At 39.8% G+C, this 26,951-nt stretch overlaps 1 protein-coding gene across 5 annotated transcripts in view; it reads right to left on the bottom strand.

The window, feature by feature from the left end:
- IMPG2 (interphotoreceptor matrix proteoglycan 2) overlaps window positions 1–26,575 on the bottom strand; it is a 55,845-nt gene extending 29,270 nt beyond the window's left edge. For 4 of the 5 annotated variants that reach the window (XR_007201696.1, XM_048295157.1, XM_048295160.1 and 1 more), the window contains exons 1-5: window positions 26,230–26,575; window positions 24,615–24,875; window positions 14,260–14,426; window positions 4,686–4,717; window positions 4,573–4,596 (exon numbers count right to left, since the gene is read on the bottom strand). Coding sequence is in view for 4 of the 5 variants with exons in the window: in XM_048295157.1 (XP_048151114.1) it covers window positions 4,573–4,596; window positions 4,686–4,717; window positions 14,260–14,426; window positions 24,615–24,875; window positions 26,230–26,302 (557 nt within the window). In the remaining variant the exon portion in view is untranslated. The remainder of the gene's footprint in view (window positions 1–4,572; window positions 4,597–4,685; window positions 4,718–14,259; window positions 14,427–24,614; window positions 24,876–26,229) is intronic. The other variant, XM_048295158.1, reaches the window with a different exon arrangement.
- Window positions 26,576–26,951: the final 376 nt, after the last annotated feature.

Here is a 26,951-nt window from a genome sequence, read left to right as displayed (position 1 = left end):
GACAGCCTATACATATTAGTACAGCAATCACAGCTCACAAATACAGCCCATATTCCCCTTTTTTTCAAGGCCCATGGTACGTACTTCTGTGTGACATCTGTCATGTCAGGAGAAGGCTTGACAGGTTCCAGTCCACCAAAGCATAAAGAGAGTTCCACTGACTCATAGGCCCAAACTGGTTCTTTATGTGCAGCCATACTGTGTTATTAAGGAGAAGCAACAGCCTGGACCTGTCAAATGGGCCATCACAGTAATATCATTTCACAGCTCCCCATGAAATTCTATGAAGGTGTTAGTTAGATTTTTCTCTACATTTCTCCTCAAGGTTTAAGACAAACCCAACTATGTGGTTGAAGAAAGTAACATCTTCAGATTTGTACATGTTCGGAACATCCACCAGTTTATCTAATATTTATAAGATTATTGGTCAGTTTGAATGTTCTAAAGTCTAACTGGCTATGTCAAGCATGTCTTTTTCTTGAATAATATTACTTCAATTCTCATATTGCACAAAGGAGAGAAAATTTCATCATCTGATTTTATAATTTTTAAATATTTTAATCACACAGCCTTGAACTAACTAAGCACACAATTTAAGAAGCATTTTTATGCAATTTCAGAATGCAAGGCAAAGCTTCGTATTCAGATTCTCTTCCTTTTAAATTTTACATGCATTTATCTTAATTTTCATTTAGGCAGTTCTTGAATTTTCATCTCTTTTGCTTCTAGTTAGAGCAGGACAATCCTTTCATATTTGCTACCAGACAGTAGGGAGCACAAAAGAAAATATACAACTGAAAAAGGAGCAGTGTGGAACTCCTCACATTTGGTAAAGCTGTGCAGATGATAAAAAAATTTCCGAAATGAGCAATATCACTGCCAAGTCCACAAGCAAACTATAAAGAATCTAAGGCACATTTCTATGTCACTGCAGACAGAACTGCTGAGCTGGTGAAATGAGCCCAGTGCAGAAGACAAACTCTTATTCTTTCATGAAGCACATTTAGATCAATAGTACAAAACCTGAATTGATACACGAACCATTGCTGCCACTGCTGATAAAGTATGGATTCTAGATTTGCCCATGTATTTCAAGGCAGAGAACATGGACAGAACACAGGAGGTCTGGACATGATTTACTACAATTAATTTCGGTGAGTACAGAATCAGCAAGTACCATCAGAAAGGACACATGCCTCTACATATTTCATTTTACATTAATAAATGCTTCTGAAGAAATGAAGAAGTAGTGTGTTATACTCATCCTTTTCAACTATCCTCCTGTCCTCTTTCTTTTCCTCAGTATGCTATTGTGCATACAGCATTCAAGCAAGGCTATGACCTAACAGCTCTGTTTTTCTGCTTCAACAATTTTGTGCTCCTCCTTTGCTCTCAGCTGATTCTCAAGATCTGGCTTTTGACCCCCCAGGAATTAGACAAAGGACTGTCCTGTTGTAAAGAGACAGATTCCAATATTAAGAGACAGAACATTTTTATGTGAAGTGCCAGTGGCCTACTGAATAAAGCAATCAGTAAAAGCCTTTAGCTGATGTAGTGCTCTGACACTTCCAACTGGGGCAAAAACTCTACAATTTCCACTGCGCTGCTCTGTACACAACTGGATTGTGTCCCATATATTGCTTTTCCTTTTGAGGTTTTCTCCTTGGTGGTACTTAGTTTAATCCCTCAGTTCCTTAAAAGGCCAGGGTAGCACTTAGCCTACGTGAATGCACGATCTAAACCTTACGGGAACAAACTCTCATCCTGCTGTTACATCACTGCCAGTAATGCCGGATTGGGAGTTATTCCCGGAACTGAACTACAGGAGTACAAGGCACCTTTCAATAGGCTACATTAAAACTATCCCAGCATTTAACTAGATGAAATCAGCTTTTTCCAGCTAGAGAGAGACACCATATTGGCATCTAGGCAGGATTACATGAGTTGTATTAAACTATTCAAGTCACAGCTTCAATTCTATAGTGGTTTATAGCTTTCAGCACAATTTTGGTTTGATTTAGAAAGTTATAATGATGAACAGATATCAAGGGATTGTCTTCCATTCCAGATCAACCTCAAATTAAGAGCTCATTTCATAGAAATTTTTTTTTTCACAGAAGAAAGAGATTTGTCAAAGCTTATGGGAGAGTTTCTTGTGTGGGGGCTGTGCTCTAGAACCTATGGCAAAATTTCTTATTCTTATCAGTGGGAAAACAGACCAAGAAATATGCCCAGTGCCAGGCCTCCAAAGTGAAATGGCTGCTTCTGCACAGTCATCAGAGGCATTGGATCTCACCACAGGACAAGTCAGAGACTCCTGCTAGATCCTCACTTCAAGGCACCGCCTGGAGAAGCCTGTCCTTCCCTGGCAGTGTCAGAATCTCACCTGAACATCTCATCTAGATACCCTGGATATCTAGATATTTAGGACAGTCCTGCCATCCCTCAAGACCAGAACAGCTGTTCGTTCTGACACAGATGGCACAGCTGGGTGACAAGTCAGCTGCGTTCAGATCCCAGCATTGCCCTGCACTGGACCAGCCTCTCTCTGCACATGTGGGTCAGCAGGTGAGGGCAGCAATGCCCAGGAGATGGTAGAACTGCACTCACTTCTCCTTTCTGCAGGAAGGACTTGACACTGGATTTACCACCCTGTGCCTTAGAGCTGATGGTGGTCCTGGGTTGGGTACTTATGCTGACTTCTTACAGAATATTTTTAGAAGAACATTTATTCTAATCTTTACTGGGAGGTCTGGTTATTTTTTCAGGGAATAACACTGGCTGTTGGCAGTATTGAGATGGCTGACTTGCTCCTCTTGGGGGAAGACATCTGGAGTTAGATGAGACATCTTCTACCCATGACAGAAAATCACAGCTTTGCTTTTTGTAGGACTCTGGCTTACAAACTTCACATCTTAAACCATGAATGCTCTAAGATGTCCAGAAGGCTCTTAGAGTAAGTTTGGATTTTATAATAATGGCAAAATTATTTCTACTCATTTCTTCCTGATGTTCTATTACCCAGAATAAGTCTACCTGTTTCTGTCACTGCTTCAGTCCTGTATCACTCTCTTTATTATAAAACACTGCCATTTCCAAGCACAAGACAAACAACAAATTATAGAGGAAAAGATACAGTAAACCTAAAGTTTAAACTGATGGCAATAACAAAGATCCCACCCTAAAGCTATAAACAGTCTGAAGCAATAAATACTGAAATAAAAGCAGTGTATTTTTGAGACAGATGCAGCACAGCCCCACAGTGAACTGAATTTGGTAAAGTTTCCCAGTAGTCTACTGCAACCCCTTTAATATTGCCACAAAACACTTCATAAGATGATTTTTTGACAAGTACAACATTAATCACTCTGATCCAGCTTTCGAGCAACAGTTGGGCTTTTTGCACTGTTCCTTTGCTCAGCCCAGTGCATGCAGACTCTAGGTTCATTAGCGTTGACTCCAATGCCTCTCATGCATTTCTACATTTACTAGATTTCCTGAATGATCACACAGAGGGATGCAGTAGGTTTCCAAACAAACTTCTTCAGAACACATGTACACTGTCTAGCTGACTTGGAAGCTTCAGGGAGTGCTCTTGTCAAAGGAGCACTTAGCTCCACAGGACAGAGAGGAAGCAACCTTTTAGGAATCATTTTTGCCATTACCAGTTCACATTATTACTTTTAATAAATGCTGTGGTTATGAGATCACTATGAGGATACCTAATTTGGGACATTGGGGGCTTTCCTAAGAAGTCTGTTAAATGATTACTCTTCCCAGAATTTTAATTACTCGTATTTATCATAGCTTTATGTGGCCTTTAAAGCAGGGAATTGAACCTGTCAGTTTTTCACAGGAGTTCAGCATCAGATTGTTTGCGTTTGAATTACCCTAAAAATAACAGTTTAGAGGAAGTTCTGAGTAGCAATAATAATAATAATAATGATTTGAACTTGTTTTTCAGTTCAATAAAAGACACGAAGATAACAGGTCAAGTTCAGGTTTGCTTTGGTACAAAGAAGCCACAAACCAGACTAGTTTTCAGTTTTATTGCCTTTTTAAAAGTATGAGGAGCCCAAGCAACCAATTCCCTTGTAACTGTGTTTCTCTTGAAATTCTTTAAAAACAGCATTTCAAAATATTCCATTTCCTTATTGTTTTAGTGATGATAACCAGGACTACCTGAAAGCTTTTGGGAAAGGTGTTCAAGACAACCAGAACACTAACACAAGTAACTATGGACACATCTCTTTCCCAAAACAGATTTCCCTCATAAAACCTCTTCAGGTAAATAGCCCATGTCTGTGCCTGGCAGCCTGACAGCCAAGAAGGTGATGACACACTTAAGCAGAAGTACAAGCCTCAGACTGGCTGAGATATTTTGAGCATGCCAACCATGCCAGGACAGAGGTTCACATGCAAGAACCACCGGATTTCTCCACCAAACTTTTCTGTATGTCCTTTTGAACAAAGATGAATCTTGTTCATCTTCAGTGCACAAATCTATGCCAGCAGCAGCAAGAACCAGAGAATCTACCTATCAGAAGCCTTTTGAAAGGGAAAATTACTTACCCACATGACCAATCAGTGCAGGAACTGACAAGAAAAAGAGAGAAAAGGTTACAAAATGTCTTGGCCTGTTATCTCCAGAGAGAATAAAACACAAGGAGAATACAGATACTCACCTCCCCATTGCTTCCTTTGTATAGGACAGTTTCTGGAAAGCAAACAAACAAATCCAAAATATATTTGAGTAATATAAGGTGAAAGAAATTGAAATGCAGTTTATATCACTTTATTTCCTTCTGTATGCTGAAATAATTCTATTCTCTGTACTGTCATTTGTTAAGTTCAAAATTTATTAACAAAGTCCCTGCTGAAGAGGAAATACATTTGACATTGTCAAAATACAACTGAAACTCAACGTCAGACAGTGTAAAGAGCATTAGGTTTGTTAGAGTTCCTCTACATTTCTGCATTTCCTGTAGTGTTCTGCAGGTACAACAATCTCCCACCTTAGAGGAGGCCAACAAGAAAAACCTTTTAAGGAAGCAGTCTTCAGAAATTCAGTATTACTTCTGCTACTTGTCTATATATTTAAAACCATTGTTTGAAAGTAAAGTTACAGCTTAAAGTACCATAGCATGATTAATCTGATGGCTTTGTTTGTGGTTAGACAAGTGGCAGGGATGATGTTTTTTCATGTGCAATTCTTTTTCAAAAAGACTAAGAAGGGCCACACAGTTCACATTTTTTCCTCAAAGTTCTCATGGTATTAGTGCCATTAGTTCTTGAGGAGAGTCAGAGAAGGCTCTGTGAGGAATACTACAAGAAGTGGAGGAGGTCCTGAGCAGTTTGCAGCATGACAGCTGCTGAGAAATAATGCTGTATCCTGCTGCTGTACCAATGTAAAGACAGTATCAAATACTTACAGAAAATTATTGTCCATCCACAAAATTTCTGCTTCTCTGCTTTAGAGGGGCAAAAAGGGATGGTTTGGTGGACTGCTTATTGGGCTGGCTTTCTTTATGTAATCAATGCAGGTATATTTTTCAGTAAAAACAACACAAAGTGGATCAACTCAGGTATCACCTTTGAAATTAAATTACAATTAGCTTTAAACATACTATTTCCACTTTGCAAGCTCCTCTGAAGAACAGCCATTTATATTCAGTGACCTAAGGATGGTCACTCTAAGCTATCCTGATGCTTCTTGTGAAAGAGGGTTGAAAAGGCAAAAGAGACTTTTTGAGCAGGTTGGCCTGCTCATTCTCTTCACCTGTGTTTCTAGGAAAGTGTAGAAACTCAGCTGTTATTGATTTGGGCCACGTCAGTGACTACCCTTCTCTTCTTTGTAGGACACATGGACATTACGGTCACAGCTAGAATGGCAGACAGCTTGGATATCAGCCTGAGCAGGGCTTGCCAAAATACTAATTTCAGTCAGTTTACTTTTCAGCATGTTCTTTGACCAACATTTCTTGTACAACTCCATTTAATGAAGCATTTGGAGATCCTTTAGTATGAAAAACTAAGACACAGCAAGACTAGTTTTAAGTGACAAAGAAACCAGGTAGTCTACAGTGAAAACTAACTTGAGGCCACTAAGGCTGTGTTGGACTCTGGGTAGTTTTTTTAAGGTGTCATTATGCTGGTCTGTACAGTGCCTGTATATTCAGCTCTGACCACTTCCTAGAGCAAAGGAATAGGGGCGCCCCAGTGGGGGTTGCCTGGGCCAAAACTCTATTGCAGGGCAGTCTGAGGAGCTGGTGGCTCCCAAGTTCCCTGAGTCTGGGTCCCTGGACTTAACCAATATGCCTTGCTATTTCCAAGTCATCTATTCAACAAATTATAATGAGAACTTATAAGAACCAAACCTGAAATGTCAAATTATTATTTTAATGGCCAAAGCCTAGAATAAGAAACCCTACACAATCTCCACACCCACATTTTTAATAAGGCATCAAATTACTAAGTTCCCATCCAATTTCATAGTAAACTAGCACCCCCTATTGCTAAACTAGCATGGTCTGCAATAGTTTGTAGCGTGACTGTCTTCCTCTCTCTCAAATGTTTAATTTGCTTTCCAGCCTGGGGTGGGCAAGCGATGATATATTTGAACTCCATGGCAAACATCAACTTTTCCCCCTAATTAGAAGCCAAGGGCTCTAGAGTTCTAATACTGGCTTCTTTAATCACTTAGGACAGAATAGCCTTTGCCAAAACACCTCACCTCTCTGACTCAGTTCCTTCATTCAGATGGAGATAGAAATTTACCTACTGCACATGGACCTGCAAAGATTGTTTAAAATCTTTAGCTTTTGAATACTTGAACCAAGACCTTCCCTGACATCATTGTTGTACCAATTCTTCTAGTGCTAGGAGCTGAGTTTTGTGTCAGTTGCTGTAGTGCTCCCCTTTCTCAACAGTTACTTTTACATAATGCAAAATTATTGTGCATTACTACAAATGTGTTAAACACAGGCTACCGCAATACCACAAATCACATATGCTACCAACCAGAGGAGCTTCTGTCAACTCATGAGCTTGCAGAAAAGCAATTATAGGACATTCTTGCCTGATCCTAAGAGACTATCATTATGCATAGAAGACAAAGCATCCTGAGGGTAATCCCAGGCAGGAAAAAAAGACAGAGGAGATGCCAAGGAGATCTGAAATAATCCCATATTAATTTAATCCCATCTGTGTAGTACTGTACCAAGCATATTTGATTTAACCCACCTATACACATCATTTACAATAGGAAAGTGATACAACTGGAAATGATTCTCTATCTGCCTATCCTGATTCCCCACTATGGTGCGTAGCAGAGCTCCCTTGAAGACAAGGCCACAGCACTGGGCACAATTCAAGGAAATGGATGGCAATGTCCAGAACTGAAGCCATAGAGAAAGGCCAGAATAGGAAGCAGTGCTTTGAGGCACATCCCTGGCAGGTAAGGTAAAAATACAGTCTACAGTGAGTAAGAGGAGAGATAGCAGGAGCAGCTTAGTGGAACAGATATTGTTTCAACTAGGTGCAACTTGAAATGAAGGCTAGAGATATCTATATCTATATCTAGATATATATAGATATATATGGCAAAGGTGGAGGGGTTTTATTTTTAAGCTAGAGGAGGCTAAAACTTGTAATGCAAAGAATGAAAGTCAATAGGAGAACAGCAAGTGCGTGGATAAGAAAAAGGGTGAAGGAAATCTGACATGGCTCAAAGGAGGGCAATTGAAAAATGTTTTTTTGCATCCATATGAGGGGATGGGGGATGTGAAAGAGCAGATGTGATCTGGATTTTTCCAGATTGAGAAGAAACAAAAGGAGGTATTCTGTGCAAAGAAAAAAATGTAAAGTGTGGTTAGGACATTTAAGTAAACAGAGAAAGGCAATGGTTAGCAAGGAAGGTCACAGAAAAGGGGAAGAGGAGAGACAGCAGAAGAGGACTTCCACAGGAACCTGAGGAAGACAAAATAATCTGCTTCTGTGAGGTATTCAAACTACAGCACTGGGAGTAAGTGGTTCCAAGTAATTCATATCATTGGGATGCTACATCCCACTTTCAAACACAGCTTTTAGAATTCAGGCAGAATCATTTATTGTACATTGCTAAGTACCCATTTCAGCGTACTAAGAAGGTGTTTTGTTACACTACCCATTCAGACATCCTCGGGCAGGTTTGCCTTCTGCCCTTTTACACTAATCTCTCACTGAGCAGTTCGTGCTGCAAACACACTGAAGCAAATAGAGCTGCTCAGGGGCTGGAAAGTCAATACTTTATAAAAGTACTGCGGAGTCAACACCATTGAAGGGTTTGTATCTTGTCCCAGGAACTTTTCAAGTTGCCTTTCGATAGGTTAGCACCTCCCATCACAGTCTTGGGGATTCCTGGGGAAATTGTCTGCCTTTTGATTCTCAGGCAAAGCTCTGCTACAGATTCCTTTCCACACTAAGTCTCAGCTTAACTCTTGGCTCTCAGACCCACCAGAGTGGGCAGGGCACAAATTTCCCTCTCACCAGCAACCAAAAAAATCCCACAGACCTGCTTCCTTTGGAAAGGATTCATAACCTAATTCCTGTTGTCCCATCCCATCTGCCCAACACTCTCAGATATGCTTAGTTATGGACATGGGATTGTATGGGAGCCCTCAGCAGGTATGGCTGAGTATCTGCTCAGCAGATTAAGTTACATGGGTTCTTTTAATGCTTCATTTCTCATAACAGCTTTTCCCAACGTCTTGGCATTGTAGATTGTCATCAGACCTGTAAGGAACAATGTCTCCTTAAAACTTTATTTTCTGAAATTTGATTGAAATCTGGAGAAATAGAAATTGTGACATGCATTACATGCCCACACTGGAAATGCAGGATGCAGACAAAACTTTACACTGAAAGCCCTGAAGTATCAGGCTTTAAGCTGCTTTTTGCTATGGACTTGGGAAGGAGATACAGCCTAGAAAGATGAGGGTCTACCTACCTTCAAATTCAAATTAGAGACTCTTGGCCAAACCTAAATTTCCTGAATTCTCCAGGATTGGTAAAACATCAAGTTTCAGGATTTTTATGAATTAAAAATGGCCCCAATATAACTGACCAAAAGAACAATGCCAAAGTCATGCAAGTCAGAAGGCATCTTTGCTTGTTTTAACTGCTTTGATGAACAGAAAGGTCACAACAATTATCTCAGCCCACCATGACTTAACAAGACGTGTGGCAATTACACAGGGAAGTAGGACCATCAGGAGTTTAGGTTCTCTCTACCCATCAAGGAATAGTATCAGACCTCTTCCAAGATATCCACCAAACTGATAATTCACACAGTCTAGATCCTGCAGGCCTTCCCAGTGGCAGGTACTGGTGAGCTGTACTTCATCCTCACATGGGAAGCAGCAGACAGAAACCAGGGTTAAGCAGCGGGCATGGCACCGACTCACGTCTCCTGCTCCAGAAGGAAACTTCCTCCTCAGCATGATCTACATTTCCCCTGTTTACTAAGGTCTTTTCTCCCATTTGGAAATAAGGGGTCTGAGACTGCCACAAATAACAAATGGCTGAAGAATCATGGAGTTCAGAGATCCTCGTGTGCCAGCAGGAACTTGACAACTGCACAGAAATACCAAATATATTCTACATTTTGACTGTCACTTTTTTGTTCTGCAGTCATTCTACTTGCTTTGCTAAATAAAATATATTCTGTTTGATAAGGGTATTAAACAAGAGGCTGTAAAATTGCTCTTAGTAATCACCCAAGAAAACCACTGACATGTTTCTTTCCCCACAGCCAAAGGCCACCTGCAAAATGTCAGCCTGTGTGACAGCCACATTCTATAATAAAGTTTCCATTACAAACCAGGAGAAGTTCAACATGCACTTCTGTTCTATTTACTTGTTTTCTGTTGTACTATGTCAGGCTAAAGAAAAAAATTCAAAGTAAAAAAATTTGAAACATGACTTAGTAACAGGGTTTCTTTTTAATATATTCCATAGGAAGGAATTGTATTTTTTCCCTCCTCTTCTAATTGCGATACATTTATGGATTCTATTCATAACAAGATCTGATACTGGGTTTAATTATGTGAGCATTTATACTTCTAGTCAATTTGAATTCACCTGAGTTTCCATTAAAGAATGTAAGCAATCAAGGTATTGGCAAGGTGGCTACAGGGTGAAAGACACTCACCAGTATCTTTCAACAGAAGCTCAGTGATTGCAGTATATTCTGCAAGTTGTGGGTTTATGGCTCTGGGTTTTTTAAAGTACCACAGACTGCACAAAGATGTGCTTGACTGTAGATCTCCTTTTTTTAAACCTCTTGAAGATATCTTTTTTCTTACTACCACTCCATATTTTTCACACCCGTGGTTCTTTTAGCTTTATTCCTCCACACTTAAATGTTCAGTGCGGCATCTTCTGATGCAACTTGTGCAAAAGGCTACTTGCAGGACAACAGTGTCAAAACAGTTCAACCAACTGCTCCAAAACTGCTGCATTATTTCAGTAATTTATAAAGCCAAAAAGTGTGCCCAGCAGCTATGTGGGTATCTAACAAAGTATACCATATGCCAGCTGTAAATTCTCCTATGAACACACAGGTTGTGGTGCTTTGGCAGCAGTGCTTCAATCTCATGGCAAGTTACCCATTGTTCTTGGGAAACCAGTATTAAATTTGTTTGCATTTCTCCTCACTTGGATTTTCCAAAAATTGCCTAGCACAAGTGGGAACATGGCCAAAATCACAGGGCAGAGTCAGGGCAAATTTGGCAATACTGGAATTCCAAACATACTTGTCTCAAATTGCAGAATGGGATGAATGAGGACATTCTATGGAGCATGGTTTTACTCCCCACTGAAATACAGCTACACAGTAAGGAACACAAACCAAATTAATTTGTAGGAAGGAAGGTTTACATGAAGATTTATACTGAAAAAACCCCACCCTATGGACTGGAATTACCTTCTCCATTTGCATTTCCATCAGGAATTGAAAAGAGAGGTTAACAATCTCACACTTTGTAAATCTACTTAATATCCAAAGAAATTAGTTCGGATAGTGTTCTTCCTATGTAAAGTACTGTCAGTTAACATAAATTAAAATGGAAAATTCAAGGGGGAAAAAAAAAGGATATTTAAAACCATTTTTATGCTTGGCACGAGTATGTCCACCTGCTCCTCCTGAAAATCTGGCAGGTGATCTGCTATAAGAAACTCAGGTAATTTAGTATATACATTCTGTATTAGCACATGCACATGCATGTATATACAGATATTACAGGGAAACCCACAGAGACACACCTCACATCTCCAACACAAAAAAAAGAAGCATGAAAGCTGAGATCAGCTGGTCTAAGCTCCAGCTGATATCCAGTAAGAAAGTATGTTAAAAGTAAGAGAAAGAGAATTTTTATCTGCATGAACTAAGTTAGGTTGGAGCAGACATTGCAGCATCTGTGGATGTGTGACAGTGATTACTGGGGTTTAGAGGAAAGGTTAAGAAAAAAACAAGGAGGAAGGCTAATAAGATTGCATTTAATTACACTGCTCATAACAGACCTTCCTCCCCACTACTACATAAACAGCATGAAAGCAATCAGTTTGCTGAATTATTGTTTATTGAAAGCAAACCCCACAGATTTAGTTTGCCTAATTTTCAGATACCCTGGACTTCTTTTGAGAGAGAAGGGGAAAATTCAGGACATGCAGCATTTCTAAAAATTAAATTTCGTGTTGCAATCTACCAAAAAGCAATACAAAAAGACACTTTGAAATAAGACTGCCAGAAACTGCCAACATGCCCATACAAAAGAGGCAGCAGAGCAATGCTATGGCAGTAACAGCCAATATATACCAAAAGAAAAACAGAATTACTTTTATCACTGAAGGCTCTAAACTAAACCCTTGAAATTAACCACAGATGATTTGTAGACATTGGAGAGCAGAGGAATATTAGAAACAAGTGGTATTTAATGAGGAGTGTAATGGTCAAACAAAAAAAACCACTGGAAAAGTGAATCTTCCTTTTAAGCAAGAGAGTGTGGCCTATTAGATGTATCACACCTGGCCACTACAGAGTGCTGTGCACGCAGTGAAACGACAGCAGCCCTTTGGTGAGAAGTGCTCAGTGCTTTAGAGGTCAAACCTAAGGAATGGGGAAAAAAATAGCAACAGCTGACAGCAACCAAATGAATGAACATGGCGTAATGAGAGGGAAACAAAATCCCACAAGTAATGGAAAGGCTTGACCATGCAACTTGGTCCTCTTAGCTGGTGAGAGTGGAAAGAACAAGAGGGTAGGACACAGGGCTTTAGAAGGGTGTTTGGTCCCACAGGCTAAACCCCAGTTCTTACCACCACATTAGACTGGGGCAAGCAACCAGCAGCAAGAAGGATGTTCTTAAAAGCAGAGATGTATCCACTACATCTGTTTGGACTTAACATTCTCACTGCTGCTTTAAAAAGGTTTCACACTCTGACAAGAATTTTGCGCACAAGAACATATGAGAAAGGTGAGTCAGTACTCGAGCTAGCAATTAAATCCACTCTCTGACCTATTCATTTAAAAATAGGTCATTGGATCTTTTGACAGTGACTGATTGGGGGATAGAATAGAGTGCTCTTGCCTTCAGTCTTTGGTTCAAAGTTAAACAGAGTTCTTCTTTTTATTTAAAAAAAAGTCACCTGACAGATTTGTGACATTTTGTGGAGTACAGAGGTGCCAGCATTCAGTCCCTCTTACCACAGACTAATCTATTATCAAATCAGCCCAAGAACCATCACCTTTTACCAATTGTGCTGAAAGAAAATAGAAGAATGAAAAGTGCTTTTTCCAGAATATTGCAGTGCTGAAGGGAATATATCCATCTACAGGAGAAAGGAAACCTAAATTATATATAAACCTTCTGAAAAGGCCAAACACAGAGCACTTTAGCTGACTCCACCGTAATGCTGCAGAGCCATACCCAAAACAGGAGAGCAGCAGTGTGAAGTTAGATGCATCAACCCGTTTCCAAGAGTCATTTTGATTTCTTTTAATAAATTCCCACTATAGATCATCTCATTGCCAAAATTTTACATAAAACAGTTGCATGCGCTGTGTGCATTAAAAAAAAAAAAAATCACATTAATTTTATTTCTCTCCATCCTTTTGCAAAGTCTTCTAGGGGCAACAGCATCATCAGACTTCACAGAAGCAAACTTTGGCTAGCATCACCTGGGAAGACTAACATGCAGGCTCAGGAAAAAAAACTTGTCTCCATGATCCACAACAGTCTCCATATTCACGTGCCTTAGTGCACATTCCTAGCATAGAAGTGCAATAAAAGAGGAGGAGAGGAAAAAGTCAGCGCATCCACACTGACTGAACATTACTGATTCTATGGGGTTACACATTTAAGACTTACCATTCATTAGCTTGCAAAGGTAATCATAAAAGAAGACCCATAAGCCGCCATACATTTTAAGAAGGTTTTTATCCGGAGAAATTAAGATATCTACTGTATCTTAGATGAATACAAAGTTAAGCACTTAATTTTAAAGTTCACAAACTCCTGAAAACACATCTTTGTATTTCATTTGAGACAAGCTTTTTTAAGTTTGACATATTTCTTTTGTTTTCTTTAAGCTAAAATGAACTTGAATCAACAGAAAAGATACTAAGATATTCAGCATTTTTTTATTGACTTGTTTTACACTTGTACACTGATTTTAACCTGCAACTTCCCATGGTGAGTTACCTAATGTTATTTATTGCCTTCATAGGACACCGAAGTTTTTTTATTTACAACTACACTCATTTCAGTCAGGCAGCAATACACAGACATCACAAACCTGTAGAACATTAAACAGGCAATTATGCCACAGGGCTTGGTAGCATCAGAACTACAGCTCGGAACTTCCTGCTCCTGAGTGCCATTTGGGCTGAAGGCACCTCAGTGTGCAGCTCAGAGCAGGAAGGCTGCTAAATGCACCACAACCTGACTCACATCATGGATCTGGACACCATCTACTTGTCAAGAGCACATCTACTGAAGACAACATTCTCTTCATCACTGCTGCTTTTCCCTCTGTTGGATCACCCACAGCATTGTTTTGGAACTGATCTCAGAACTACGGATCCTCGAGCTGGAATACCCACGCCTGTCTCTTTTAAGGGCTCTGTCCATTACTGCCAAATGTGATATGCCGAAGTTGCATGTTGCAGTAGGACATGATGCCCTTGCCCATGAGGACACTCCAAGCAGGTGCTGCACCCACCTTCATGATCAGGCTCCGGTGCTCCTCAGACTGACTGAAGTTGGTGCCCATTTCAAAGATGCTCATTATTCCTTCCTCACACAGGCTCATCCAGGCATTATACTCTTCACGCTCCGGCAGTCTGTCCCAGAATGTCTTGAAGACCTCCCAGACTGTTTCCTGGCACACTGAAGGCACAAGAAAAGTCTGGTGTTAGTACAAAAGGAGTGCTTCTGTGGCATGAGTGGCCAGGATATTATTGTCCCAATGTTGCAAGCTTATCAGCACATTAACACATAGAACACAGCGACCTGACATCTACATAGAAATGTGGAAAGCATTGAAGGGACTGAAATGAAGACATAATGGATCTTCCACACTCATACTACCTCTCTCCCTGACTTTTTAAACAGAAATAATTAAACAAAATTTAAGAAAAAAATAAGAGAACATGAGAAAGCACTTGTCTCTTAACAATCATCAAGAACAGTATTTCCAGTGAGTGAAACTGCCCTTTGATCAATGAATCAAATTTTTAGAAAACCTAGAAAACCAAAATAGTATGGCAAATGTCCTCACAGGAAGTAGAGGTGGAGCTTAAGTTGTAAGAAAGATAGTGGCACTGATCAAAGTTTAGTAGGCTCAGTCAGTTACAATTCCTTTGGACTCACCTTTACACAGAATTTAAAATATGTTTCAGAAACTACAATTGCACTCATAATTCAAAAAACAGGGCAGAATGATGACACAAAATAATACAGTAAGAAAGAAGTCAAGCTCTAACTGTACTGTAGGTGTTAACTGAGAAAGAACTGGACAGCTCTGAACAGTCAGCCTGAGAATTAAGGTTTAATATCATACACTACACTGTCTTCTTTAACCTCCCAACCTTGCACAAACTCTTTTTGCCAGTCAGAGCAGTTGGTCACATGATGCTCAAGCAAGGACAACTCTGTGACCCAGCATAACTCAAAGAGAGAAAGATTTATAGGATTTCCCTTGTGTCCTGGAAGAAAGCAACATTAAAAGGCAAACTCTCAAAATAATTTACACCAAATGCCATCCTGAAGTAGTAGTGGACAAACCTGCTTTTTGACCTTAATCTGATTTCACTACTTATGCAGACAGTTCAGCAGAGGAATGCTTTGCATTCCAGGAAAGTCCTGACATCACAAGCAAGCCCTTACAGGAGACTAAATCTATCTTCAGGAAGTCATTTTCTTCAATCAGCTTTAAAATTAGCTCTGGGCTGCCAAACCCAGTACCTTGCTGTTATTTCTTCTCGATGCTTTTTTTTCCAAATTCCAAAGTTGTTTAAATGTACATATGTAAAAAACACATAGATCACATATGGAAATATTTTCATTCAACCAAGACATGGACATTTTTCTTAAATGCAAAGGCTTTACAAATAACAGCCTTAAGGAACTGTTTCCTATGCAGCAGCACCCTTAAAGCTTAGCTGACTCTGGCACACTGGATGGCACCATGCAGAAGAAGTTTTTTTTTCCACCCTGCATTTCAGTTCATCAGAGCAGTTGAGACCATTTCTCTGTTGTGGAACTCTGCAAATACAAAGACATTTCTCATGTCCATGCCACGCTCCCAACAGCTTTATGACATGGAGATTAGCATTGTAGCTCATCCGGTATGTGTGACCAGAGAAAAATAAAGTCCCCAAACTCTTCATTATTAACTGTCAGTAGGATGTTACTGTTCTAGCACCCCTCCAGCATCTAGGCAGTTAACTTTATCTGTAAGACACAGTCATTTGGAAAGTATTGTCCACGTTTCCAATCAGTTTCACTTACGCATTTCTATTAAACAGAAACAGACAGACAAATTGACAAACATCCATGCACCATCTCACATCCCCCCCTCAAGCTACACTTGCAAACCCTTTGAGGCAGGGACCACATTTCCATCCGACTTCTGCACAGACCTCAGGCAATGAAGCCATAATCCTGCTCCGGGATTTCTGGTTCCTGCTGGAGTACTAATAAGCTTCCTGAAGCAAAATAACATCTGTAGTATTCTCTCTACCATCCCACTTGTAAGAGCTAGGCACCCAGTAAAAAACTGAAGTCTAGTTTCAAATCCAGAAGCCTACACTAAGGAATATCCCTTGCTCACATTTCTTTTGGTGGTACTTATATCCTACATTCTGGATCTTTCACTCTAGGTGCCGCGTTGTACAGCAATGATCCTGCAATGAGATTACTTCCTGTGGCTGGGATAAGTCCTCAGCAGACTCTCAGTAACGACTGAAGCTATAGCAATAGCTTGCAAATACATTCCAGGGACACTGTCTAATGCTTTGGTTTTCAAATGCCAACAGGCAAAGGACTGGCTTCCCAGTTGCAAGTCATTGAATACAGTTTTCCTTAATGCTCTTGAACAAGTTTAAAATAAATGTGATGAGACAGTGTCTTGCCTGAATGCAAGCTGCTACCATACAAACAGTTGTTCCAATCGGCTCCCAATAGATTAAGGATTTTCTGTGTGTCCTTTCATTTGGAATTAGACACCCCACTGAATTCCAGCCCCAAAGGCTTTGTGACATCTGTGGGCTCCAAGCCCATTAATTAGATCTAAGCTGTCACCACAGCCATGTATTCTGCAAAAGGAAGAAATGAGATATGGATAAGCAGTCACATTTTGTCCTCTCTAGCCTCTCCTATCTAGCTGTTTCCACTGAGGTGAGCAACAAGCTGGACAACATAGTGCAAATTCCTTCTGTATTCTCTTCCCTCCACAGAGTCTGAGAGTGTGTTAGTTCTGACACACGAGGACAGATAAAAAACTCCAAGCACACATCTGCCACAACTGCCATTTGAACACTTCTGTTAGCCCTGTCCAGGAAACCATACCCTCAGCCATGGTGAGCAGCTTGCCAACACAATCACCCTGCAACCTTGTTGACACACAGTCTGTCTTGTCACTGTCTTGCTTATTCCAGCTGGCCAGTTCGTAAAGCAGGGGATTGCTCTGCAGGATAAGAAATCCAGGCTGTAAGTGTTCATCACAAGAACCAGCCTCAGATGTGCTTACTTATAGGGTGCTCAAGAGTAAATGCAAAGAAAGAGTGAAACAAAATTGTTCTTTTTCTTTCTTTCTTTCTCATAAATATTTTCATTGTTTCACAGTTAGAAGAGAGTTGCCATTCCGAGCATAGAGACAGAACAATACAATTTATTCAGTGTGGTTCAAATCACAGACATATAAAGAAAGAGACAAGCACAATTTATCTTCCACCTCTCCTTCTGCAAAGTCGAAAAGGGAGCCAATTCTTACCTTGACTTGATGTGGCCACCCAGGGAACTGAAAAGACACCACCCTCACAGTGCATTCAAGTTGGCTAGTAAGTGTGATCACCCTTCTTTTAACTTGAAGGTAAGCACACCCTGTGATGGGTTTTCAGCTATCTGTAGGTGAGGGAGGTTTTTCAGAGTTTCTTACAACAAATTCTTGATAACTCCCATAAAGAAAAACATGTTTTTCATTAACTAGATTTTAAGCATTCTGAGACTCTGTAGACAAAAGTTGGAGGCACAAAACCGAAGTTAAACAGGACTTAACTGGAAGATTCAGGAAATAACTATAACTTACTTTTTAAAATAATTTATTATCTTTCCTTTCTGTCCTTCCAGAAACTTGCCAGTGTCTGTGTCAAATACATTATATAGATATGCTGACAATAAATTAAGCAAATTTGACTAAGATTTAAAATAGCAACTCCTTGAAACCTAAACAGAAATTGAAACAAAATGAGAGTCAGGGGGGACCAAACAGTTGACCACTGAACTTTTCAAGCAGAAATGCAACTCTGACTTTTAAATATACAACATTTAAAGGAGATAGAGAATGGAAAAAAAATTGCTGCATAAGAGCTTATAATAAATTGCCAGGAGCCCAATAATTCAGAATTATGATTGAAGCTGCTGCATTTTGCATTATGATCTTTCCAGGATTTAGTTTTCTAAGACTAGCTACAAAATTCTTAAAAAACCGACCAAGCAGGCAGGCCTGCCAGCGTGAGGAAGAACTGCTGAGCAGACCCAGCAGCACTGCCACTGCCGCCTGAAGAGCATCTCTGCCCTTGGGCCATATGCAAAGAGCTGCTCTTCATGTCTGGATCTCACACCAAACTTTCACTAGCCCGCTACAGCGCACAGATGTGTGGGACAGCATTAGCAACACCAGGCCCAGGAGGAGACGGGATTTGTGATGAGGCCTCTAATCCCCAGCAAACAATACTGATTAAAAGCATCATAAAATCGAGATCAATCTTTTAAGGCAGTGAGCTAAGAGTCTTGAAGCTACATGTGAGTGGGAAGGTAAGCTCCTCTGGAAAATTGCTTCCTTCATCCCATGGCTGCAGTAATAACTAACTTGTATTTTAGTGTTAGTTGATCCCTCGGCTACATTGCAATTTTCCACCAAAGAATTCAAGTGTTTAAAAAAAAAAAAAAAAAAAGAAGGTTTATGAGATAAAGAGAAGCTCCCTGCTACAAGAGATATGATCAGGTCCAGCTGACTACAGGAAAAAGAACAGGTATGCTGAAGAAATGTAACCGACTGGCACAATAAACCAGAATTCAAACCAAGAATGCAAATCACATGGCTTGTTCTGCGTTTTGTCTCCAAAGTATATTTTGCATGCATATACTACATTTTCCATGTACTCCCCATCCTGAAAATCTTCACAAATTAGAAGTCACTTAACTCATCACTGAAATAATCATCTTCAGGTGAAAGAGGAGGTAGGAAAAAATTAAAAGATCAGCACATTTGGTCCACGCCCTTGTGCAAGCTTCTACTTGAGCCAGGTGTCACAGGCACTTGAAGTAAGCAATGTTTTAACCTTTAAAGGCCAAGGCAGGTTTCAAAGGCTGCTTCAGAAAGCCAGACATGTCATAAGACAATTCCAATGGGAATTGTCTGTCAGCATATCTGCTTCAAAAGCAGAAACACCCAGCCCTTGGGAGCTTATCTATGTCAAATGCAGTGTCTATGCTCGAGCAATACTCAAAAATAATAGACAATATCCTGAAAAGCTTAAGATAATTGTGTTTCAACCCAAAAAATTCCTCATAGGCAGACACAAGCTCTTTTCAGTCCTACTAATCTGCAGGAAGGAGTGAAAAAAAATTGATTTGAAGCATTTTTTCCTAAAGATATCGTCACTGTTTTCAAAACCTCCAGCTAAGATCTGTGATGTAATTAAATGACTTTTCTCTTGCTCTGAAATTCTCTAGCCTGGCTACCCCTCACACACCTGGAGCATCCTGGATACAGCATCCTTGTGGCTCAAGCTGTACCACTGGGGATGCATTGTTCTCTCAAACGGGAGACAATTAGCCTATTACACTCAGTGTGTGCTCAGGGATTTCTGAGGTTAACAGAAGAGGCACCACATGACAGCACTGAGCACCCTGTAGGGGGTAGGGTGGCTTTCTGGCCATTTGTGTAAGTGGGCAGTGCTGGAGTTTAATCCCAATTAAATCTCATTAGTGCTTCTTAAGAGTTGAACCGTGTATGGTGACTAGGAGCACTGAATCAGGCTGAATATTCTATTTTGAGGCAACATGAGACCAACTCCTCCTCCTCTCTAATAATTTCTGCACAACTGAACAGCTTAATGGCAGAGGGGTTTGATGAAGACTACAGTCACACTGACAGATACCTCCTATGAGGTCTTTGCTGCAAAGGCTTTGTTAAATTAATACACACATGCAAAGAAATCACTCATCTATTGCTGCAATGCTACTGTCTATGGCCTATAACACCCTTAAAGCAACCCTTAAAAGATACATAAAAGAAACAAAGGGTTTAAACGGAAAAAGGCTTGAATGTGAATTAGCTAATTCACATGAAAGATTTTTGATTTGAACATTACCATACTAAAATCTAGCAAATAAATTATTCTCACCAATAATATTTCAGTGCAAACAAGTGTCCTTCATGGAAAAAGTCAAGTTTCTCAGAAGCATATGCTGGCATCTAAAAATTCAAACATAGAGGGAGACAGACCTTCTACAAATAAACTTCAGAAACTAATTGCTGAGTATGAGCTATAAGTAATATGTGCCAGGGATGGGGCAGAAACAGGGAAAAAAGGCTCACCCAGCTAGATTCATTATTTAATGTATTCTATTTAGCCAGGTAGTTTTTATGACTTTTGGCTCTTTGCCTTCGTCATTAGCAAGATCTGAATAACTTGTAACATTTATGATTTCTGTATCAAATTGAAACTTTACTCTTAACTATGTTCATAGGCAGAAAATAACATCATTATTTCTAATGTTTCAGTAAACAGATTTGAAGGGACTGAAGAAAGGGGAAAATGAGCAAGCATAGTGCTATGCCCAGTCTAAGGACTACAGTCATGCATAGAATTTAATTCCTGAGAAACAGGAATTCTTTCCAAAGTTCAGAAATGCCCATGTGTCTCATCAGGTACAGCCCACTGCAATACCATCTGTTTCGTTGTTTGGTCAGTATCTGTAAAAGCTGTCCTTAGATGTTCAGCTTATCTGAAGCTCTGGCTGACAAGAACAGTTCTGGCAGAGAGACTATCTGATCTAATCATGTGAAAAGAGGATCAGTGCTCACAAAACCAAAAAGTACTCATGAGCATACACTGAATAGTTTAAGAAAGAGGGTCACAGTAGGAAAAATTGCAAAGAGAACTAGGAAAGGTAGCCACCAGAGTAATTACATCTCAGAGGTGGCAAAGAAGCATATTACCCTGAGCCATGGCGACAAAATCCAGCAGCATTTGTTTTACCCAATTAACAGGCATGAGACAGGTGAACAGTACAAGCCATGCTATCTTGTAATCCTTATATTGTTTCTGTTTTACATGCTAATTCAAATTCTAAGTCTACTACAATCCTCTACCAACAATTTTCACAACAGAGAATGGAGAGCTTCACTGAATTGTCTGCATAGAGTGACTGGTCACAACAGACTTGGTCTGAGTGGGCATGGCTATTTTTCATATAATAAATTTAATTTACCTGTGGCTTGGGCTACCATTTCCCTGTCAGCAGCAAAGAACATCATAACAGACATTATCATGTCTAGACCACTCACTGTCTGAAATCCCACTATTAGATTTCCACAACATTTTTTTGTGGAATCTCCAGCTGCCCATTGGACACACTTTGTGTTTGTCACAGCAGTCTAGCCATGAACCACCATTACACTTACAAGACTCTTCCATCAGCAACCATAACACTACACCATTTAAAAGGACATCAGTTAAAAACACCCTAAGACCCAACCCATAGGCCTACAGTACCGAATCTGTAAACATCTATGACTGATTTCCATCCCCATATTGAAAAAAATGAAATAGAAAATCAGACAACAGTAACCTCCAAATACAGCTACAAGAGATACAGAGACTGGGCAGTACAGAGACAATCATAATCCAGGATTTATCTCAAAAGAGTGAAAATAGTATCATCTGCTACTGCAAAACTCTGTTCTGCATGTGATTGACTGTAAGAATAAAGCAGCACTTCAGAAATTTTTCTTTTAGATTTCAGGTGTAGAAAAACAAGTACAACTCCACCCCTGTTCTAGGCTGGTGCTTCTGAATACCACAATAATAAAACCACCAGTGAATAATCATACCATTAATTGGACTTCCATATGTTGAAGGGTGATACTGCTGTTTTAGAAAACACTGATTTTTCTCCAGATCCCCACATTTTGTTCCACTTTGATTTTTTAATGGCTTATATTTATCATATTCTTCATCTTGTATCTTTTTAAGGCTCAAACAATCCAGATGTTGCAGTCAGAAAACAAAAAGCTGTACACTGTTAAGCCTACAGCAATATGACATAAGCACTTCCTTAAAGCCTATGACAGGAATGTTCATCTGTCATTCTTAACACTTAGAGAGGCTTTTGCAAGCTAGCAAAAGTAAACAAAGCTAGGAGCTACAGACAGGTAATTATATTCCCACCTGTTCGCTTCTGAGGTTGACACAGATGGAACAAACAGCCTGGATAAGCAGCACATGCAAACCTTTTCTGATTTTCTAACAAGCTTTTAGATCAAAATAGCAATCAACCTTTCCTTCCAAGGTAGTGGCATTGCACTGCTGGCAGTAAGGCAAAACCAAGGAAAGAATAGACTGTATTAAAACCATCCTTTCCAGAGAAAGTATATATTGATATTGAGGTAATTTCTTACTTCAACATATACAGAATTAAAAAAAGATTCTAAAAAATACACACTGAGGTTGAAAAATCAGCAGATTCTGTGTACATTTATATTTATTCCCTTCTGGGGTCAGTTGTTCTCCTAGTCACTCATAGTGGCTGGTCTCTGAGTGTTAAACAGTGACCCCACCTTTTCCTAGGATTATTTTGTTGACAGAGGACTGTGGCAATTTGGATGGCTACTAGAAGCTTTGCATGTAACTCAGTAACACTGAATTCAGATACCAAGTACCCACCAATCCTGCTCTATCACTCCACTCTTCAGCTGGACAAAGGAGAAAAAATGTAACAAAAGGCTCTTGGGTTGAGGTAAGGACAGAGAGAGATCACACACCAAATTCTGTCAAGACAGGCTCAACTTGGGGATATTCCTTGAATTTATTACCAATCAAATCTGATCAGGACAACGAGAAATAAAACCAAATCATGAAACACCTTCCCCTCACCTCCCTTCTTCCCAGGCTTAACTTCACTCCTGGTTTCCTCTAACTCCTCACCTGCAGTGGTGCAGGGGGATGGGGGAGTGGGCCTGTTTCTGCCACTACTTCCCCCTCAGGGGGAGGACTCCTCACACTCTTCCCCTGCTCCAGTGTGAGGTCTCTCCCATGGGAAACAGTTCTTCGCTAACTTACATCACCTCAGGTGCCTACTCGAGACATCATTAGACACCACCCAACACTCCTGGAACAGCAGTTTCTGCTGACAGAATGAAGATGACAAATTGCTTGAACCAGACCTTGCATGCCTTGCTGTTAATTTAAGTCACCTCTTCTCCTTTCAGAGATCTTTTTCAAAAGTTTTAACTTAAAAGCACTAAGGGTAGTCACAGCCTCTCTGCTCAAGGAAACCTTGTGGATTGTGGAAGCTGTTAAGTCCAGTAAGGAAACAGATGGACTAGGTGGATTTTTGGTTCAGCCTAGGATTATTAAGACCTAAATATACTTTTGCAACCTAATTTACAGATTTCTTTCTTCTTTATTATCACTCACACTTTTGCTTAGTTGGTGTTGCCCTAATCTACCCCTACCACAGGTAAGTGAGGGGTGACTAAAGTTAAAGCCCATGGTATATGTGGATTCATTTGGAGCAAACAGAGAACAGTTGAGTCCTATTGGGTGGAAATAAGAAACTGGCAAAGCCTGTCAAACCAGCAGCATCATCATCAGTGTCAACATCCCTTGCAAGCTGGGCCCAATTAATATTTGCATGATGCTCTAAAACCCCATATAATTCCACTTTGTTCTCCAAATACATTGTTTATGTTTACTTTTATGTAAACACTAAGCAACTCCTGGTTGCTATTGTTTTTCACTTGTCTAAGTAAATAAACTGTCACCAGTGAGAGTTTCTCTATAGGTAATCAAATCTCATCAAACATGAGTCTCTGAACACCCTTCCTTCTCCTCTGACAGCAGCTCTTTGTCATTTTGCCAGTTTTGTACAAACATGTTAAGATAATGACAGATTGTTTGAATGCTGCAGTACAGACACACAGAGCAGAAAGTGCTGTGTGACTGTGATGCCCCATTCCAATGCTGTCAGACAGAAGGGTTCGAAATACATCATGTTACTGTAATATTTCATCTGGTGAAAGATGTCAGTGGGAATACTGCAGCTCTTCAGAGAAAGCTCTGTCACACCAACTTCCACACTTTAAAAGAAAGGCTTCCTGTCTATTATACTACAGCCCAACACACAGAGATTGGCTTCCTACACAAAACACACTGCATTTCACACAACCAGCCAGAGCCAAAAGTCACGTGGCTGAGGTGACTTGACTCTTCTGACTGATGCCTCAATGAATTCTACTGGCACTTTAAGAACACTAAATAAACCCAACAGACTCTGCTATTTAGTTACTCTGTACATAGCACCTGTTTTTCTCAGCATTCAAACTGTTCTGAGAAAGGATTATTTTAGTAAACAATGTGGTTTCAGGGACCAAGAGTTCTTATATGAGTGTAGACAGACAGTGGGTTTTAGCCCAGACCAGCTCTCATAAGCAAGATTATCACAGAAAAGTTTCTTCTAGTAATAATGTATTTCCTACAGCCTGATATTTACTATGTTTAAAAGTTTAATTAAACTTTTTTATAAGTGAATGTTCCTTATCAATTACCCACGAGATGTACTTACCTCTGAGCCTGAAATACTTCAGATGGTTGGCAATAGCCTGCTCAACAGATTCATCAGGGCAGATCTTAACTCCACTGGGGAACAGAATGGACCGCTTCCTTCGTAACTGCAAATGCCTGTGGAACTGCTCAGCATCCATGATGCTGTTAGGCTTTTTCAACCCAGGAGGCAGAGAAGGGTTTGCCAGCTGCCAGTCACTGAGCTGAGGGGCTGGTGAAACTTCTTCAGGCTGTCCTCCTTCTGCAGCTGAATAAGCTTCTGCTGTGAAATTAAAACCACACAAATTTCTCTGATGAGATAATGATGCAATCATTAGTATCTTCATTCCACTTCTGTAGTCTCTGAAGGACATTGCTGTGCTTTTTTCTGTTAACAGAACCTGTCTCTGACTGCGATGTTATCAACAACCTTACGCTCTTGACAGTATCCCATCAAATGGTAACATAGTGTAAGGCTCTAACCCTTTGAATTCTACTGCTTTGCGTTTAACTTCCCTTCTGTCATTAGGCTGAGGTCAATGGGACTATATTTGTAAATAAACATGTATTTAGAAGCTTTCAGGGCCAGAAGTAAAACAGAGAAATAATCCTACTCCATACTTTCTTTCCCCAAGAACCATCTCTATAGCTTGCAAAAAGAAAGCTGCTTGAAAGGACAGTTAACCTTTCATCACTGAGGCAGGTCCCTACTCTTCTAGAGCAGGGGAAAAAAAAAGAGGAATAAAAAGGCTCATCAGCTTTATGTTGGGGTTTTTTTTGTTGTTGTATCTGTTTTTTTGTTGTTTTGCGGGGCTTTTTTGGTTTTGTTTTTTTGTAATTTCCTCTTATATTAGTTGTTCCACATCATTCCAGAAGAAACTTGAGAAAACAGCTGAGGTAAGAACATGTATATTGAGATTTAGTCTGACAGTCTAATTTTCTATCCTTCACAGTTAGCTGATCTGAAATTATTTAGCTCAACTTCTTTCACTTTTTCCCCCTTTTCCTTGGAAAACGTGCCTGAAAAACAATCACAACCAACCATTTATTAGAGAAAGAATAGTAATAACTCTATGGCATTTCTCATCCCACAGATTATGAGTTTATTCTGCAACTTCAAAGTCAGTAGACCTTTGACTTTTATGAAAGATGAAAGGCATGGTTATTTGATAGTATATTAATAATGAGCACTGTTGCACAAAATCACCAGACGGTCTATCAGAGGCAGAAAAGAACATCTAAAAATGTCACTAAGGTAAACCCCCAATCTCTACCCAAACTGACACATGTTCAGTGCCCAAAAGCAGAAGATGGAACCTTACTTTTTAAGATTTAATACAAAACTAATAAAGAAAATAAAAATTGAAAAAAATTACCAGTATTTAACATCTCAAAGTTGAAAAAAAATTGCCTCCTATAGCTACTTCTATACTCAAAACAAGACAATTGTGCAGTTATACCACCTGGCAATCACTCAAAGTATTCCATATTTACACTGCTATCACAACACAGATTTGACCAAACATTTCTCTGTATTAGCCCCCTTTGTTACAATTAAATCAGAGAGATATTTTTAATTCTACACACTGCTATAGTTAAATTTGTAAACGCGAACGTAAGAAAGATGTCTGCATTACCTGCAACTATTTGAAGATCTGTGTTAATCATTCCCGGAAGGCAAAGAAAGATTTTCCAAATGAAGCCAAACATACTTATTTGTGTAATAAAAAAAAAATTATAAAAGCAAAAAACCCCAATCCCTTTTAGCAAGAGAGCTGTTGTCTTTACAGTAGCCTTGAACCAACCAAGAGCATTGCCCTTCTTGGAAATGTCTTGACGTCACACATTATCTTTGGAGAAAGCATTAGGTAAAAAAAGTCAACCAAGACATCCTGGCACTGTTCTTTTCAAAGACAGTATTCTGCTTTAGTGAAGAAACAAGAAAAGATGATCGAAGTAGACTCCTTGGAGCTAGCAGATGGACTGACACAATTTTTTAATTTTAATCTGGCCAGCTAAGCTCTTTACCAGGGCTTTCATACCATTAACAGACAGTCCAAACAAGGACAGCACCTTCCACGTTTAATTAACAACACTTTTCATTGGCCTTTCAATTTCTGCTCTTTTTAAAAATCCTACTGACCACAGAACATCAGGGGGAGCACACTAATCTCCAGTAAAAAGTCTCAGTGTGTTTTGTCTTCTGCTTGTACAAATATACTCACATATATAAATGTATGACTGGCTTAAACACAGTGGCATACATAAACACTGAAGCAACCTCTCTGTGGGACTGATTCTTCTGGTTACAAGGCTGCTGCCGAGTCTGTGCTGAAGGAGGAAGTCTTGTGCTGTTACA

This window comes from Corvus hawaiiensis, chromosome 2 (genome assembly GCF_020740725.1).
Source record: "Corvus hawaiiensis isolate bCorHaw1 chromosome 2, bCorHaw1.pri.cur, whole genome shotgun sequence".
Classification (NCBI taxonomy): domain Eukaryota; kingdom Metazoa; phylum Chordata; class Aves; order Passeriformes; family Corvidae; genus Corvus; species Corvus hawaiiensis.
Note: the sequence above shows the minus strand (reverse complement) of the source record. Positions and strands in the feature narration are given on the sequence as shown.